This window comes from Vespa mandarinia, chromosome 17 (genome assembly GCF_050613455.1).
Source record: "Vespa mandarinia isolate Hongniang chromosome 17, ASM5061345v1, whole genome shotgun sequence".
NCBI lineage: Eukaryota > Metazoa > Arthropoda > Insecta > Hymenoptera > Vespidae > Vespa > Vespa mandarinia.
This window is the reverse complement of record NC_140826.1, coordinates 4,512,286-4,526,844: the sequence shown is the minus strand read 5'-3', so window position 1 is coordinate 4,526,844 and position 14,559 is coordinate 4,512,286. Positions and strand designations below refer to the sequence as shown.

The following is a 14,559-nucleotide window of genomic DNA, read 5'->3' as shown; positions in this document are numbered from 1 at the left end:
ATAATAATCAGATCTCTGATTAGAATAAGGTTGTTGTCCTAAAAGTATATCCAACCATGGCGCGCAAAAAACATTGCCAATCAATAATGAGAGGAGAAAGAACGTTTTCATCTTCGTTGGATTTGGATTGGCGCGAAAGGAATGCTATTTTTTTTTTTTTTTTTCCTCTAAATATATTACTGTTCCAATTTATGCACCACTCTTCTCTTCAAGACACTATTGACCTAGAATATATACGCTACGTTATTATCGCTTAAGAAAATAAATTAAATCGAGGAGAATGATTATCCTCTAGCCGGGAAAGTAGATACGCTACGAATAAACAACGCATGTCAAAACGCGGCATATTACATCACGTACTTGACGCTCTCCTTTGTGACTTTCAAATTTCACACTTTCTGAGCAATATATAATCAGCGACACTATCTCCTTTCTTTCCTATTTCTTTTCTTTTTTTTTTTTTTTCTTTTTTCTTTTTTTGTGTGTTATTTATAAAATAAAACTGATATCGATGAACTTTTCTTTAATTTCTGTTATTATGCACTATAATTTTTCGTGTAATAATCTTTAAACAATTGGTATTTATCCTAGATGAGAGCCTGTATTTAAAAGTTTAGAACTTCCACGGTAAGAAATGCACTCTCACAATGAAGAGATGCTGGATGCTTACTGTTCTTTTATATACCAAGCTTGCCCTACCACCGCTCAGAAAAATCGTAACGATTAAACATGCGAACACGTTCGTTCGTTGACAACAGATCCGTGCTTGAGGATACTTTGCCTTTTATATTTCTAATACAATTCCTAATAGAAAAAAATTTCCTGCAAGAAGGAAGATTATTTTTGTTAGATGATTTCACTCGACGTTCTATAGGAGAAAATAAAATGACGAATAAAACTGGATACTTGATTGAAGCATTGAACTTGGGGGAAGTCCCTTTCCGACCATTGTTCGAGTGATTTTCATTCATCCGACGTAGTAACAATACTTTTATGTATTCCACGTGCGTATAAATATCGTTCAAAGATAATGCGAACGGTGCCGATTTAATTTACGCAATTACTCATATCGTTTCCTCTAATCTGGCAAACGATCGGGAAAGACATTCCAACTCTATAATTTGAAATAACAAGCTAACATTCCATATGCAAGTGCGTTACATTTCGTAACACACCTGCAATATGGCTTTCTTTAGCACTCGGTAATACTCCAGTTATTATGATAAGACAGTGTGACCCATATAATTTCATTCATATGTCTTTACGAAAACATAATTCCCATCCGTGGTTCCTATCTTTCACACGCACCAATAAAAATTGATAGCTCTTTTACATTGAAATATCATGTCAAGGACAATCCATAAAGATTATGTATGTGTTCGCGTGTATAGTTGAACGATCGACGAGCTAAGTAAATCGATCGATTCACATTTTTTTTCATATTTTTTGTTTGTTTTGTTACATGTGCGTGTACATGTGAAATCATTTTATATTACTCGCTTAAAAACTGTTCGCAAGCAATAAAAGTTTTTTGTAAATTTGAAGACCTTAAATAGGAACGGTCCGCATCATAAAGTATCCAGACAGTTTAAAGTAAGCTAATCCCGCTAAACTAGTACTATCATTTCCTATTACCGTAATAGCTGGTTTCCAGGGTACTAAACTATTAATAGCATTTGGCAGAGAAAGTCTACTCTTACGTTTTATCCGAAGCAGTTCACCGCAATCCGATTTTCTATAATTCGGTAACGAGTACATATCTTGGAAATATGTCTATTTATCGTATGGATCATTATTGATTGTGACAGAGTTAGCAATGGTGAACCTCGACCGTTGATAAGAATAATTGGTCATGGTCATCTTCCTAGGATGAAAAGAAAAAAGAAACCTCTATTAGATATGACAGGGTTAGCAATGACGAATCTCGACCATTGATAACAATAACTTTCACGGTCATCTTTCTAGGATGAAAAGAAAAAATTATTAGATCGGAATAAAAAATTTATCAATTTTTTTTTCTTTTTATCATTTCAAGATATATTTCCTCGTCGAAAGGAACGTTCTCGAGAATATATGAATTAAATGTAACAAAGAAATCCCTCCATCGTGCATGTGCAAATTATTTGTATTCCGAAGGAATAACTTTGCACGAGTGAATATCAAGTGGTCGCTACGTTCTTTTGATAAAACAATATCTATATATTGTCAAGAAGTACGAAAAGAAATAAAAACGGAATGAACGGAAAATTACTGGAATTATTTACGTGCTTTTAAATACGATATTAGAAAACTTGAAAATAAAACAAGGAAATCGTTTAAAGGCTCTTAAGATTTCAAACGTTCTTTAATACGTTTCGTGGCAATGTGCCTGCTCAAAGAGCCAGGCATATCGTTGAAAATCTAGCAGAGAAGCACGGTCACGAGGAATCGTCTAAATATTTTAGCGACTGGTTTCCTCGAAACCGCTTCTCATAGTCAACAGCAAGGGTCATCGATGCCACGTGCGTCAGTTCCGTTCAGTTCGCGATTGAGACGGTTTCTGCGCTTTCGTCTGCGGCGGCCGGCTTTAACGAATCACCGATTCTTTTAATGCGACGTCACCGTCTCTCTCTCTCTCTCTCTCTCTCTCTCTCTCTCTCTCTCTCTCTCTCTCTTGGAGTACCGCCAAAGGCAACTTTGAAACAAAATAAGCGCGATCGGAGGAGAACCGATCAATCGATTTTTTATACTAATTGTCAAACACATGTTTTAATGTGACGATAAAAACTTTTGTTATATCGGATCTGCAAATCAGCCATTAACGATTCTCATATTGATTTATTTGTTTTTCTTTGTAATTTTGCGCCTGGCTTCTCTGAAACGAAATGATGCCCATTAACTGAGGGTAATCATTCATAAATACGATTATGTCCTATAATTGTGATCAAGATAGATCGGAAGTTCCGCGTCGACCTAGCTTGTCATGGAAAATGCAACGTAGCCTTAAAAAAGTTAAAAAGAGCATTCAAAGAATAACCGGTATATATTATAAGATGCATTAATTATTAAGATAATTAATGTGACATGAAGTTCCTTTCGAATTTCTATCCCCATCTCTTCTTATCGCGTATATATATTCGCAGAGAATTTTCAGGACGAAGAAAAGCAGGAAACGTACGTCCTTCCAGAACGATTGTCTTCTTTGATCCACGGTACAGGATTTTCAAAGGAAGAGATACAAAGACTATATCGTGCTTTCAAACAGTATTGTCCAAGAGGAACCGTTACTACCAATGATATCAAGCCAGCCTATGCGAAACTCTTTCCACTGGGTGATTCTGCAAAATATGCACAAATGGTATTCAATAATTTTGATAAAGATAAGGACGGCATTGTCACCTTTGGAGATTTGCTTCTAGGAATAGCGACGATCGTAAAAGGAACTACCGATGAAAAGCTTAGATGGATATTTCAGTAAGAATACATTGTGTTCACCGTGAGATCGAAAAAGATCGTAAAATGAGACGCGTTTGGAATATTTTCAACTTCGTCAACTTACTTGCTTTTAGATTTTATGATTTGAATGGCGACGGTTGGATCTCGAAACACGAGATGATCACCGCTATCTTTGCAATTTATGAAATGGTAAACAATGATCAAACTGTTTGGAGTATGGTAAACAGGCACGTGGACAGACTTTTTGAAAAGATGGATACTGATAAGGACGGAATGATATCCATAGAGGAATTCATAGCCAGCTGCAAAAATGTACGAGCAATTATTAGAGTTTAATTATATAATAAATAATATTATTACTTTTTATTGCAAAATCTTTAACTGACAAAAAATGATAGAAAGACATTTAATGTAATATTCTTTAAGAAAAAAAGTCATTATCTTTTTCTTACAGGATACTCTTATTCAAAATCAACTGACGGAATTTAATAATTTTTGGTGGTAACATAGACTGAAAACAATGTCCATAGTACCTAAAATATATGCTCTAATATCCTTTATAAATTCAGTACAAATATTATATATCTGACTGATCCTTTTTTAATCAATTATTTTGTAAAAATGTAATTTGATCCCGTAATAAATAAAAATTATCATAAAATTTCGCTCTAACGAGTAATCACTTCGCCGTACTTCATAGATCGTACGATCATTATATTATAAATAAAGTAAGGAATAGATTTGGAATTGTCTTATATATTGGTATAACTAATGTAGAAGCCATTTGTACCTCTTCAAAACAGTCGCTTTTGTAAAATATAAAAGACACAAGCAAGGAAAAAAGCAAATGCTAAAACAAGTAGCACTTTGTCTGTAACCTCCCTTCTACCATATTTCCCTAACAACTTTCCCGATTGTACTATGACTTGTTGTTGATGTTCTAATTCATTTTTAGTACTAGACACTTTGTCGGATGATGTTACTAAAACAAAAAGTATAAATTAGCTTGTTCTATATGAGAGATATAAATAAAATGAATAATCCAATTTTTAATTGTGTTCATACACAGTGTGTCTAATGTGTCCCCACTTTTCTGAGTAGTTTCAGCTAAATGTCTCGAAATACTTAATAGTTTGTCTGTCACTTGATTAGATGCGCTTGCTAAACCCTGCTTATCCCGTCTTTTACGAAGAGCATTTTGTTGTTCTTCAGATATTGAAAGTAAATCCTCTCTTGCCAATTTATCTATGATACATGCACTAATGACATTGGCTTTACGAAATGTCCCAAGAGATGCAGTTAACTGTTTTTTGTATGTTTCAACTTCAGCTAACAATTCCGTTCTTTCCTTTTCATTTATTTCGGTTTCAGCTAGAGAAGTTAATTTATCTATACTGGATCTTAATGCTGTAATTTTTTCCCTTCCTTCTGCATTAAGTTCATTGAGTAATTCTAAAGGGCCAGTACATTGTTGTATATCCTATGAATTAGATTTTCATATAAGTGTAATAAACAATTACAAACTGAGGTTATGTGTTTGAACGAATTTGACGACAAAAAATTTTAATGTTTACTTGTATTAAAGCACTGAATTGTAGGTGATTTTTTATTATCTCTTGTCGTATTAATTCCGTATGATTATTAATATCCATAGTTTTGATTATACTGCATACGTATACAAGTACGCTTGCTACTTGTAAATACCTACTAGGAATACCGACAGAGAAAAAAAGTCTACACTTACCTACTGAGACATACAAAATGGCGCTCGAAGAGCGTGCGACTTCAGCGACATTTATGGACAAAATATGAACTACGAAAGCAATAATTTATGCGTGATGTCATTAATAAGAAAACATTACATCGACACATGATTTTCTTCAAAGAAAGTAAATCTTTTGCAAAAGTTCGAGAAAGCATGTCCTCGCTTTAAAACGGGTCTTTGGCATGTGCCATTATATAACTAGGTATGATGAAAGAACTTAATAAATTCACTTCAAATATTATCGATCATACATGAACGTGATAAGAAATTAGAAATTGTATTAATCCATAACTAATGATTTCTATTCTTTTAAAAATATTAACGATACAAATACTGCGTGAGGTAGTGTAATTTATTATACAATTTAGTATATATATATATATTTGTATATATAACTCTATAATATGCAATCAGATAGTTTTTCAATTATACTTATAATCACATTTAACAATACATAGACTTTACTAAAATTACATACGGCCTTATAGACAAATAAGCTTTTCAAGCTAAATTTCCTGTACACTTGTTAAACTTCGTTACTGGTTTGACCAATTACGTAAAATGTATTTTTTAATAAATAAACGTGTAATATAATATTATATGTAAAATAAACTCTACGATAGTCTATAGATACTACAAATGTCTATAGATGTGTACGGCTTTCATGACAGATTCTATATTACATAATCCTTGTTAAATTTAGTTTTCAAATCAAATACTTTGAGTATTATTAATGAAGATAATTTATTACTGCAGTTGTAAATTCTGTTGTTGAACTTTGGCCACCTAAATCCTTTGTAAGAACTTTTCCATCATTTAAAACTTTATTTAATGCATCTCGAATTTGTTCGGAATAACGTTTCAAGTTAACATGATGTAGCAACTTGACAGCACATAAAAGCATGGCTGTTGGGTTAGCAACATTCCTACCAACAGCTTCGGAATACGTATGTCTTGCACCCTGTATTATATATACATATTAGACGGTAACATATATACAAATATTTATTATTATTATAAATATAATCTTACCGGTTCAAAAACTACACACTCTGCACTGTACGTTGCACCAGGGACTACACCAGCACCGCCGACTAATCCAGATGCTAAATTATCTATGATATTGCCATATAAATTAGGCATCACCATAACATCAAATTGATGAGGATTGGATACCATTTGCATAGTGCAATTATCCACGATCATAGTTTCAAATGTAATTCTACAAATAAAGAAATATAATACGTTGAAAATGTACTTTTCTAGAAATAGCATGCAATAAAATGTATTATATATTTTCATCCTCACCTAGGATATAATTTGGCAATTTCTTGACATGATTTAAGGAAAAGGCCATCACCTAATTTCATTATATTTGCTTTATGAACACAAGTTACCTTTTTACGATTATTTTTAACTGCATAATCAAATGCAAATTTGGCAATTCTTTGACTTTTCGTTGCTGTCACTATCTTTAAACACTCTACAACTCCTTTGACAGATTCGTGCTCCAGGGCAGAGTATTCACCTTCCGTTTGTTCTCTGATGATAACACAATCTACATTTTGATGACGAGACTTGACACCTGGCAGTGATTTTACATGTACTACATTTGAATATAAATCTAAACTTCTGCGTAATTTCATATTCAAAGTTTGTAGTTCTCCTGTATGCGAATGATCTGGTGTGGCTAAAATACCCTATGGAAGAAGCAAAAAAAAAATGTATTTAAAGGAACGCAATAAAAAGACAATGTCTACGAATATTTATACCTTTAAGCAAACTTTGTTCCTGGCAATACTGTTTGAAACTTGTTCAAGTGGTGCACTCAATGTTGGATTTACTTCGGATAAAAAATAAGGTTCAAATTCAATCGGAACATTGGCTGCTTTGAAAACATTTTGGACAGATAATACCAATTCCGGTCCTACACCATCTCCCGGAATTAAAGTACATTTTACTTTTCCTTCTTGTTCGACTATCTAAAAGGAGAAGCGTGATGGAGATACAAGAATAAATGGACAATTTATCATAAAACTTACATTTTCTTGATGAAGGATTGCTCCTACATGTAAGGGCCTAATAGCTCCCTTTTGGGCAGTCTGTTAATACAACAAAAATACAAATAATCCAAATACATATTTAAATTATATTTTTTCAAAATAATCTTTTAAAAGTATTTGCCAATATCAGTAGGATACAATAATGATGTAAACGTAAAACGTATTATTATTCAAATATGTCCGAAATAATCTAATTTGCGATACTGAAATCAATGAAATTTATTAACTGTACGAAAATATATTCAGTCAGAGTAACAATTACTTGTAATATCGAAAATATTCTAATAATGAAGAACACATCGTTGTTGATGTAATACCCTTGTTATAAATTTTCCACGTTATCGAATTAATTGGGAGAGGGAATAATAGTTAATTTTATGAGAAAGTTGAGAAGAACTTAGACTAGAACTTATTGTAAGACAAAAAGGTTTTCTTTTATTTAAAAAAAAAAAAATATTCCATTACCTGAGAAAGTACCTTGCAAATGTTTCTCGCTAGTAAAGCCATTTTTACGATGAAAGAAGGTACTACTGTCGCTCTTATTCTTCACGTACTACCAGGAACGTATATTACGACCTTCTATTAATTAAAATAAAAGTATAATTTTGGAATATTCAAGATTGAGTAGAAAATAAGATTCTTGATAGCAAATTTATTCGCAAACGCGTACAAATTTATAACTATATGAAATAATGAGAGATTAGAATAGCATTTAATTTAATTCTATTCGGACGATATATTTTCAAAAAGAAATGGTCCCTTCACTTAGTTATACGTACTTAGACATTGGATTGCCAAACATCGGCTACTTTCGGTAATCGTTGTATCTTTCGGCAATAACCGCGAGTATTCAAAATTATATTTTGATTAATGCGTAAATGATGAAAATGCATGAAAATAAATGTAATTTATGTTTCAACATCTTACATTTGTTTGCTTTTCTTTGTAGATTGTAATAAATTTGCCTTCTCTATCAAAATATTTGTTTTTTTAACTTAACATTTCTAGTGAATTTTGACTTGCTATGTTTCTTAACATGATAACGTTGTTATGGAAGTAGAATAGTGGAAGGGATAAAGCAACAGACAAATCGTGCTATTTTAGTAAGAAAAAATTTATGAGCTCTCTTTTATGGATCGTTTAATTTAATAATTGTTATTCAAGGATCGTGTAGTATAATTTTTTATTATGGCGGACGAAAAACTGCGTAAGTTCATTCACACAATATTACATTTTTCGTTGTTCATTTTTCTATATGCTCTGTTTATTTGATGTTGATATTAAATTTTTTCTATTGTTTCGCAATTAATTCGCCAAATAATTATTATATAATAAATAATATTTGTTTTCAGCCGAAGAGGTGACCAAATATAGTTTCAGATTCAAAATGTGGGATTATATGAAAAAAAATGGATTAGTAAGCTTTCCACTTGATATTCATAATCGCATTCCAAACTTTAAAGGTGCCACAAAGGCAGCTCAGCGTTTAACGGAGTTGGAAGAATTTAAGAGAGCAAAAACTATAGAAATCAGTCCAGACAAACCACAAAAGCCAGTAAGATATTTAGCTCTGGTAGCTAATAAAGAGATACTTGTCCCTATTCCAAGATTACGTTCTGGTCTGTTTCTTCGCGTTACGTCTATAGCTGGTGCAACAAATGCAGAATTGAAAACTCTTTCAACGATATATGGCTTGAAACAAGTTGGTAAACCGATTGGAGTTGATTCAAATGTGAAGGTATGTAATTGTTTTTCTTAAAGAAAAGAGAAAAATTTATATTGAAAATTTTACACACTGATATATATGTGTGTGTGTGTGTGTGTGTGTGGGTATATATATATATATATATACACACACACATATAGGTAGATTTAGTTGTATTAGGTTCTGTGTGTGTCAGTCGAGAAGGGTACAGGCTTGGTAAAGGAGAGGGTTTTGCAGATTTGGAATTTGCAATGATGGTGCGAATGGGTGCAATAACACAAAATACTAAGATTATTACAACTGTACATGACTGTCAAATAGTAGATGATCTTCCATCCCAGTTGTTCAAAGAGCACGATGTACCTGTGGATATAATAATTACACCAACTCAAACAATAATAGTCCAACAAAAAGTGAAAAAATATTCTGGCATTATATGGGAAATGCTTAGCCAAAGAAAACTTACAACTATGCCAGTGTTAAGACAGTTCAAAGAAATGGATGAGAAGTATGTTTTAATGTAGGATACTTTTTCTAATCAATTTTCATAATTATACTCATAACATTTATTTTCTATTCAGAGAAGGAAAGATAGTAATTCTAAAGGAAATAGATTCCGATACGGAAACAGAACAATATTACAAAAATCACACTAAACGTTTGAAGCATAAAAAACGTTCCAATCCGAATCAATTTCCATTTAAGAAAGAAGACTCTTCTCCTGAGGAAAAAGATAGTAAGGAGATAAAAAGATCATTTCCAAAAAAGAGATATTCTAGAAAGATAAAAAAAGAAGAAAATATTGATCCTTCTTTTAAAGACAAAGAGGTAAAATTATTATTCTTTCGTCGTTAAGTTAGTTAATACCAATCTTTTTATTGTAATTTTTTTTTTTTTTAAGGGAAAAAAAGTAATACTCGAAAAAAGTAATGAACGTAGAAAATATGCTAACTCAAGACTGAAATCAAATATTGACTTTTCGTTAAAATTATCGAATATCTCGTACAGTGTACGGGTACGCGATTTAAAAAATGCTTTGTTAGAACGCGGAGTTAAGCCAAATGAAATAGTCTGGCAAGGTTATCGTGGTATTTGTTATCTTCATTTTAACAAACTCAAAGGTAAAAATATATCGCCGGATCAACCAGTTCAGGTAGATTCCATAGTAGCAAATTTACAACAGCTTCGTATCGGTGATTCGACAAATATAATCGTGGAACCTGCGAAACCAATTTCAAGAATTGAAGTAACAGATGTCTCGGCTGTATAAATAAGACTTGGAAATGTTTACTTTATTAACAAATATTTTATAAGTAAATTTATTTCGACGAGGACGACTCCCGTATATAAAGCAGAAATCATTTGAAAGACGTTATATAAGTTTATAAAAGAAAAAAAGAATATTTTGCTTTCTATCGCAATAATAATTGAAATCAGAATTTAGATTTAAATTTGTTATATTGTTCTACGAAAGAATATTTTTCTAATATCTTTAATTAACGAAAGGTGAGACTAGGAAGATGTTAAAGATCCCTCGTATGATTATTATACTGTGATGACTTCAAAATACATTATTACATATTATTGGATAATTCGATTGAATTTAATGGTAAATTTCGAGTTAAAGATTATTATAAGTCTGAATCAGCTTTATGTGAAATATAAATACTTAATGATTTATCCTTGGATTTGCAAGTAAACTTTTTTTAATCTATTATTTATTATGCATATTATTTATGCAAGCAAAAGCTATGTATTATTTTGTTATTAAGTTAATCCATTTTGTTCTTATTTGAATTACTCATTTGGAACGATCTAATGTAAAATTTCTTAATCTTTATTTTCTATATATAAATTTACTGTGATCACGTAAAGAATACTTAAAGATAGAGAATAGATTTAAATTATTTTTCTGAGTTGTTGGGAGAGCCAAGGCAATTAATATTAGATAGGACTCGTATCTGCGATAATAAATTGTGACATTTATCGAATGACGACAATAGCTGCTGCATTAGTTTATACATTAATTGGTACATGTGGAAATAAGAAGCTGCATTTTTGTCACTTATGTAAGAAGAAAGGAAATACTTGATTTTTCTGAACGAATATTTTCACACGAAAGACGTAACATTTTTGAAATCTAATCTTAGAGAAATATACTTCCATGATATAGCAAAATCGCTTTTAGACACGTACAGTGGGCTTCCATTTTTTACGCGATATACAAAAAAGATGTAAACTCGATTTTGCGTGTTTGATAATGACCAAGTAGGTTTATTATGGCAATATTTTGTGATATTAATAATTATTATTTGTTGTCTTTAAGATATAGTTGTAATGCATCACGATGATATTTACTTTTATTAATATATTAACATACTATGTTTTTATAATTGTCACAATGTATACAAATTCTACGTATAAAGAAAATATCTTTTTTTTTTTCTTTTCTTCTTTCCTTCATTTGTTACTTTTTCATTGTTATAACACATTATATTTTTTACCCCTATTTTATACGTATGCATTTATATACAATGATGAATAATTCAACGTAATTATTAACGACAGCAATCTATTTTATACATACTTTACATACATATGTATTTTGCAATTTTGACTAGAAATAAGCTTGATAAATGTATAAATACTCGGAGAGAAAGAAAAATAATAATTGTGTTTAAAAAAATTTGAAAAGAGTAAAAAGTATTATCATTCAAAACGTACGTTGATTATTGTTAAAGGATTTTTATAATTTGTACGTTTATAAAACGGCGGAGCGTTTTGTGAACGCAAGTGGACGTAGAAAATCGAGAAAAGATTCTTTGTGTTGTTTCGTTTAGTCGACTAGGCGCCGTTCTTATCGATTACTTGACGATTCTCGGACAAAACGTGGTCTGCATTCGATCCATCAATTCCAATTATAGAAGAGAGCGGAGATTTTTCTTCCGTTCCGATCTCGCTTTACGAATCCTGTCTGCCATATCTCTCATATCACGAATCGCATTTACCTTTTACAAACGTGATATCTTTTAGTGAAAATGATTTTGTTTGTTATTTCTAGCAATGTACTCGAGGAATTTTCTAACAATGCGACGTAGTAATGTTAAACTATAAATAATAAGGAACTTTTTGGAAAGGAAACGATGAATCGGCAAAGTGTATTTACACGAGATTCAATCGTTTCGTTAAATAAATTCTGAAAGAAATCTTTTCCACTTGGCGTATATAACGTGTGGATCGATTCTATAAACATCTTTCATAATCTTTCGCCGTCTCTACTAATGATCCCTATTATTTATTTTCTCTAAAAGATCTACTATTCAAAATGCAAACCTAATCAGTATCTACTTTAAATTAATATTACAGCGTGTTTTGCACGATCATCTTTACGCAAAGCTATGGAATATATTGATCGATAATGGTAATTGTTATGTGATCGACCGATCAAACACGATTTATATCTTATAGACACTGTTGTTTTCTAAGATTCCTGTAAAAAATGATTGAGTTAATTAAGATGTAGATGGTTCAGGGCTGGCATCGATGTAATCGATGTCGGAGGACGTCGCAGTGCTCGCCCTTCGATTAAGTCTAGGAGAAACACTGATTCGAGCTTTCACGTTCGAGACGTTCAATCTGTTCCCACTTTTCTGTGCTTTCTGTTGTTGTTGCTGTTGGCGTTGCTGTTGCTCTTGCTGTTGCTGTTCTTCTCTCCTGCTGAAAACACAAAATCCAAAATTCTGATAATCTCTAATCGTATTCAGCATCAAATTGTATCCTTCTCGTTCAGCGATTTGCATAATTTCAATAGGAGATTTGAAATCCTTAAAAGAAAAGATTAAAAAGAAAAACGAATACATAATGATGAGGATTATAATCAACGTAGATAGGTACCGTTAATGTCTTTCAACAAATTACCAAAGCAACGGATGTAATTTCATTGGGCGATGTAAACTCGAGCACGTTCGTGCGTACATAAATGAGATTTACTGCTGATATAATTCTCTTATGCATGTTGCATGCGCACTTTCCGAATGTCGAAATCGTAAAATTTTCATCGTCTCCTCATTGGAACAGATTGTAAAAGCTTTTTATTATACGAAACGCACGATGAGAACGATTTTGTTGGAATTGGATTATCGTTTGAAGTAATTCGGTTCATACTTTGGCGTCTCATCGGCACCCATCATGGCAGTGTTCAGTTCCTCCTCCCATTGTTTCTCCTTTCGTTCCCTCTCCAATCTCTCCATTTCTCTTTCACGATTGTACACGCGATATTCTGGGATAAAGGCCAATCTTCTTAGATCCACACCGTCACCTTCCGCAAATTTCACAGCATCGTCTGCCGTCGATTCGGCTCTGATGGATCTACGAGAATCGATTCGAAACACAAACGTAATTGCATCTCGATGATTTTTTCTTTTTTTTTTCGTTCTTACTGCCGATTATATCGATAATCGTACGAATCAATTTATTTTCACACGAAATAAATTACCTTTGTTTGGTCAAACGTTTTTTTTTCTTATGCAATGGCTTCGCCTCGATAATCATCTCCTCGAGTTCGAACGTGGGATCGCAATTGAGATGATCCTTTGGTGGCGCAAAGGGTGGTTTTATCTGTTTGTTCAATATTTTATCAAAGTCCAAACTTCTTATCACTGCAATCTGCTTGAGTTCCTTTAAAGTCGAGACCCTAGCACCTGGTGCTAAAGTTAACAATCTGTCTAAGAGGTCGCATATTGCAGAACTCCAGTGAGATGGCTTTCCCCTTTCTTCCTGAAGCGATAACAGTTCGAAAGAGCATTAACGATAAGGAAAAAAAGAAATCTGCCGAAGTAACAATGAAAAATAAAATTTTCCTTGCGATCTATACAATTCAGATCGATCGTTATTTTTCTCAATGATGAAGGAAATCCGATAAAATAATTAATTGGGTCGTAAATACGTATTCAATTCTTGTCAAAGTCCATGAAAGCCAATGAAAAGTCCGGCACGATCGACACCGCAGGGAGCGCGTTAAATCGACTATTATCTTTGATTACCTGCAAAATCCTCAGAGCCTCTCTGTAAGAAGTCGTTGAGTGAAGAGGATAAGGACGTTCACCGGCCAAAGTCTCCCAAGCGAGAATTCCCAAACTCCACCAATCGACGGCAAATCCATAGCCAAGGACACCGTATTCCTCGCACGAGCACATGTAAATCTCTGGCGCTGACGCAGGTTCATATTGGAAGAAAAAGAAATGGGAAATGTTACGAGCGTGTTCGACGCGTTCTAGCTCTCATGCGTTCTCTCTGAGTGCATATATAAATATATATATATATATATATATATATATATATATGTATATATCTACCTACCCACCTACCTATCTACGTGTTACGAATATTTAGCGGATATCTGTGACGTGAGAACAACGACGTGCTTTTCTCATATTTTCTCTGACTTTTTTCCATACATACCTATGTACGGCTTCGTGCCTGACATCGAAGTTGCCAATTGTCCATCCTCCAATTCAGTGGCAATATTGAAGTCCGTCACGCGTGCATGCCCTTTTTAAAAGCAACCAAGTTAAAGATCTTTTTGAAAGCAT

General features: G+C 32.7%; 5 protein-coding genes across 20 annotated transcripts in view; 2 read left to right on the top strand and 3 right to left on the bottom strand.

Annotated features, from left to right (window-relative positions):
* Window positions 1–121: 121 nt before the first annotated feature.
* Window positions 122–5,160, bottom strand: Sec20 (vesicle transport protein Sec20). Of its 8 annotated transcripts, none has more exons than XR_004838718.2 (6): window positions 5,010–5,160; window positions 4,501–4,915; window positions 4,226–4,417; window positions 1,701–3,317; window positions 671–822; window positions 122–224 (listed from the first exon to the last, which is right to left on the bottom strand). XR_004838718.2 is itself a non-coding variant. In XM_035870705.2 (3 exons), exons 1-3 carry the CDS (start codon window positions 5,085–5,087, stop codon window positions 4,230–4,232), a joined length of 681 nt encoding a protein of 226 aa, XP_035726598.1. In that variant the 5' UTR covers window positions 5,088–5,160; the 3' UTR covers window positions 4,223–4,229. The 8 variants fall into 8 exon arrangements, 1 of the variants encoding a protein (XP_035726598.1); XR_014983171.1 differs by lacking the exon at window positions 671–822 and having other exon boundaries at window positions 1,701–1,864; window positions 2,265–3,317; XR_014983170.1 differs by lacking the exon at window positions 671–822 and having other exon boundaries at window positions 1,701–1,860; window positions 2,265–3,317.
* On the top strand, window positions 2,880–4,068 carry LOC118443542 (neurocalcin-delta B-like). The gene is made up of 4 exons (XM_035870704.2): window positions 2,880–3,018; window positions 3,123–3,453; window positions 3,549–3,747; window positions 3,890–4,068. Exons 1-4 carry the CDS (start codon window positions 2,907–2,909, stop codon window positions 3,938–3,940), a joined length of 693 nt encoding a protein of 230 aa, XP_035726597.1. The 5' UTR covers window positions 2,880–2,906; the 3' UTR covers window positions 3,941–4,068.
* A 421-nt stretch (window positions 5,161–5,581) lies between the features above and the next one.
* Idh3b (isocitrate dehydrogenase [NAD] subunit beta, mitochondrial) lies at window positions 5,582–8,166 on the bottom strand. The gene is made up of 7 exons (XM_085662307.1): window positions 8,043–8,166; window positions 7,729–7,842; window positions 7,243–7,302; window positions 6,973–7,182; window positions 6,509–6,900; window positions 6,233–6,422; window positions 5,582–6,161 (listed from the first exon to the last, which is right to left on the bottom strand). Exons 2-7 carry the CDS (start codon window positions 7,768–7,770, stop codon window positions 5,931–5,933), a joined length of 1,125 nt encoding a protein of 374 aa, XP_085518433.1. The 5' UTR covers window positions 7,771–7,842; window positions 8,043–8,166; the 3' UTR covers window positions 5,582–5,930.
* A 124-nt stretch (window positions 8,167–8,290) lies between these two features.
* On the top strand, window positions 8,291–11,404 carry lost (methenyltetrahydrofolate synthase domain-containing protein lost). The gene is made up of 5 exons (XM_035870687.2): window positions 8,291–8,470; window positions 8,616–9,001; window positions 9,130–9,476; window positions 9,550–9,796; window positions 9,870–11,404. Exons 1-5 carry the CDS (start codon window positions 8,452–8,454, stop codon window positions 10,236–10,238), a joined length of 1,368 nt encoding a protein of 455 aa, XP_035726580.1. The 5' UTR covers window positions 8,291–8,451; the 3' UTR covers window positions 10,239–11,404.
* Window positions 11,405–11,407: 3 nt separating this feature from the next.
* LOC118443534 (serine/threonine-protein kinase 32A) overlaps window positions 11,408–14,559 on the bottom strand; it is a 41,810-nt gene continuing 38,658 nt past the window's right edge. For 4 of the 9 annotated variants that reach the window (XM_085662304.1, XM_085662305.1, XM_085662306.1 and 1 more), the window contains 5 exons: window positions 14,429–14,518; window positions 14,011–14,177; window positions 13,464–13,744; window positions 13,133–13,336; window positions 11,445–12,685 (listed from right to left, as the gene is read on the bottom strand). In XM_085662304.1, coding sequence (XP_085518430.1) covers window positions 12,481–12,685; window positions 13,133–13,336; window positions 13,464–13,744; window positions 14,011–14,177; window positions 14,429–14,518 — 947 coding nt within the window. In that variant the 3' untranslated portion in view covers window positions 11,445–12,480. Of the gene's footprint in view, window positions 12,686–13,132; window positions 13,337–13,463; window positions 13,745–14,010; window positions 14,178–14,428; window positions 14,519–14,559 lie in introns of all 9 variants that reach the window. The other 5 variants (XM_085662302.1, XM_085662301.1, XM_085662303.1 and 2 more) reach the window with 5 other exon arrangements.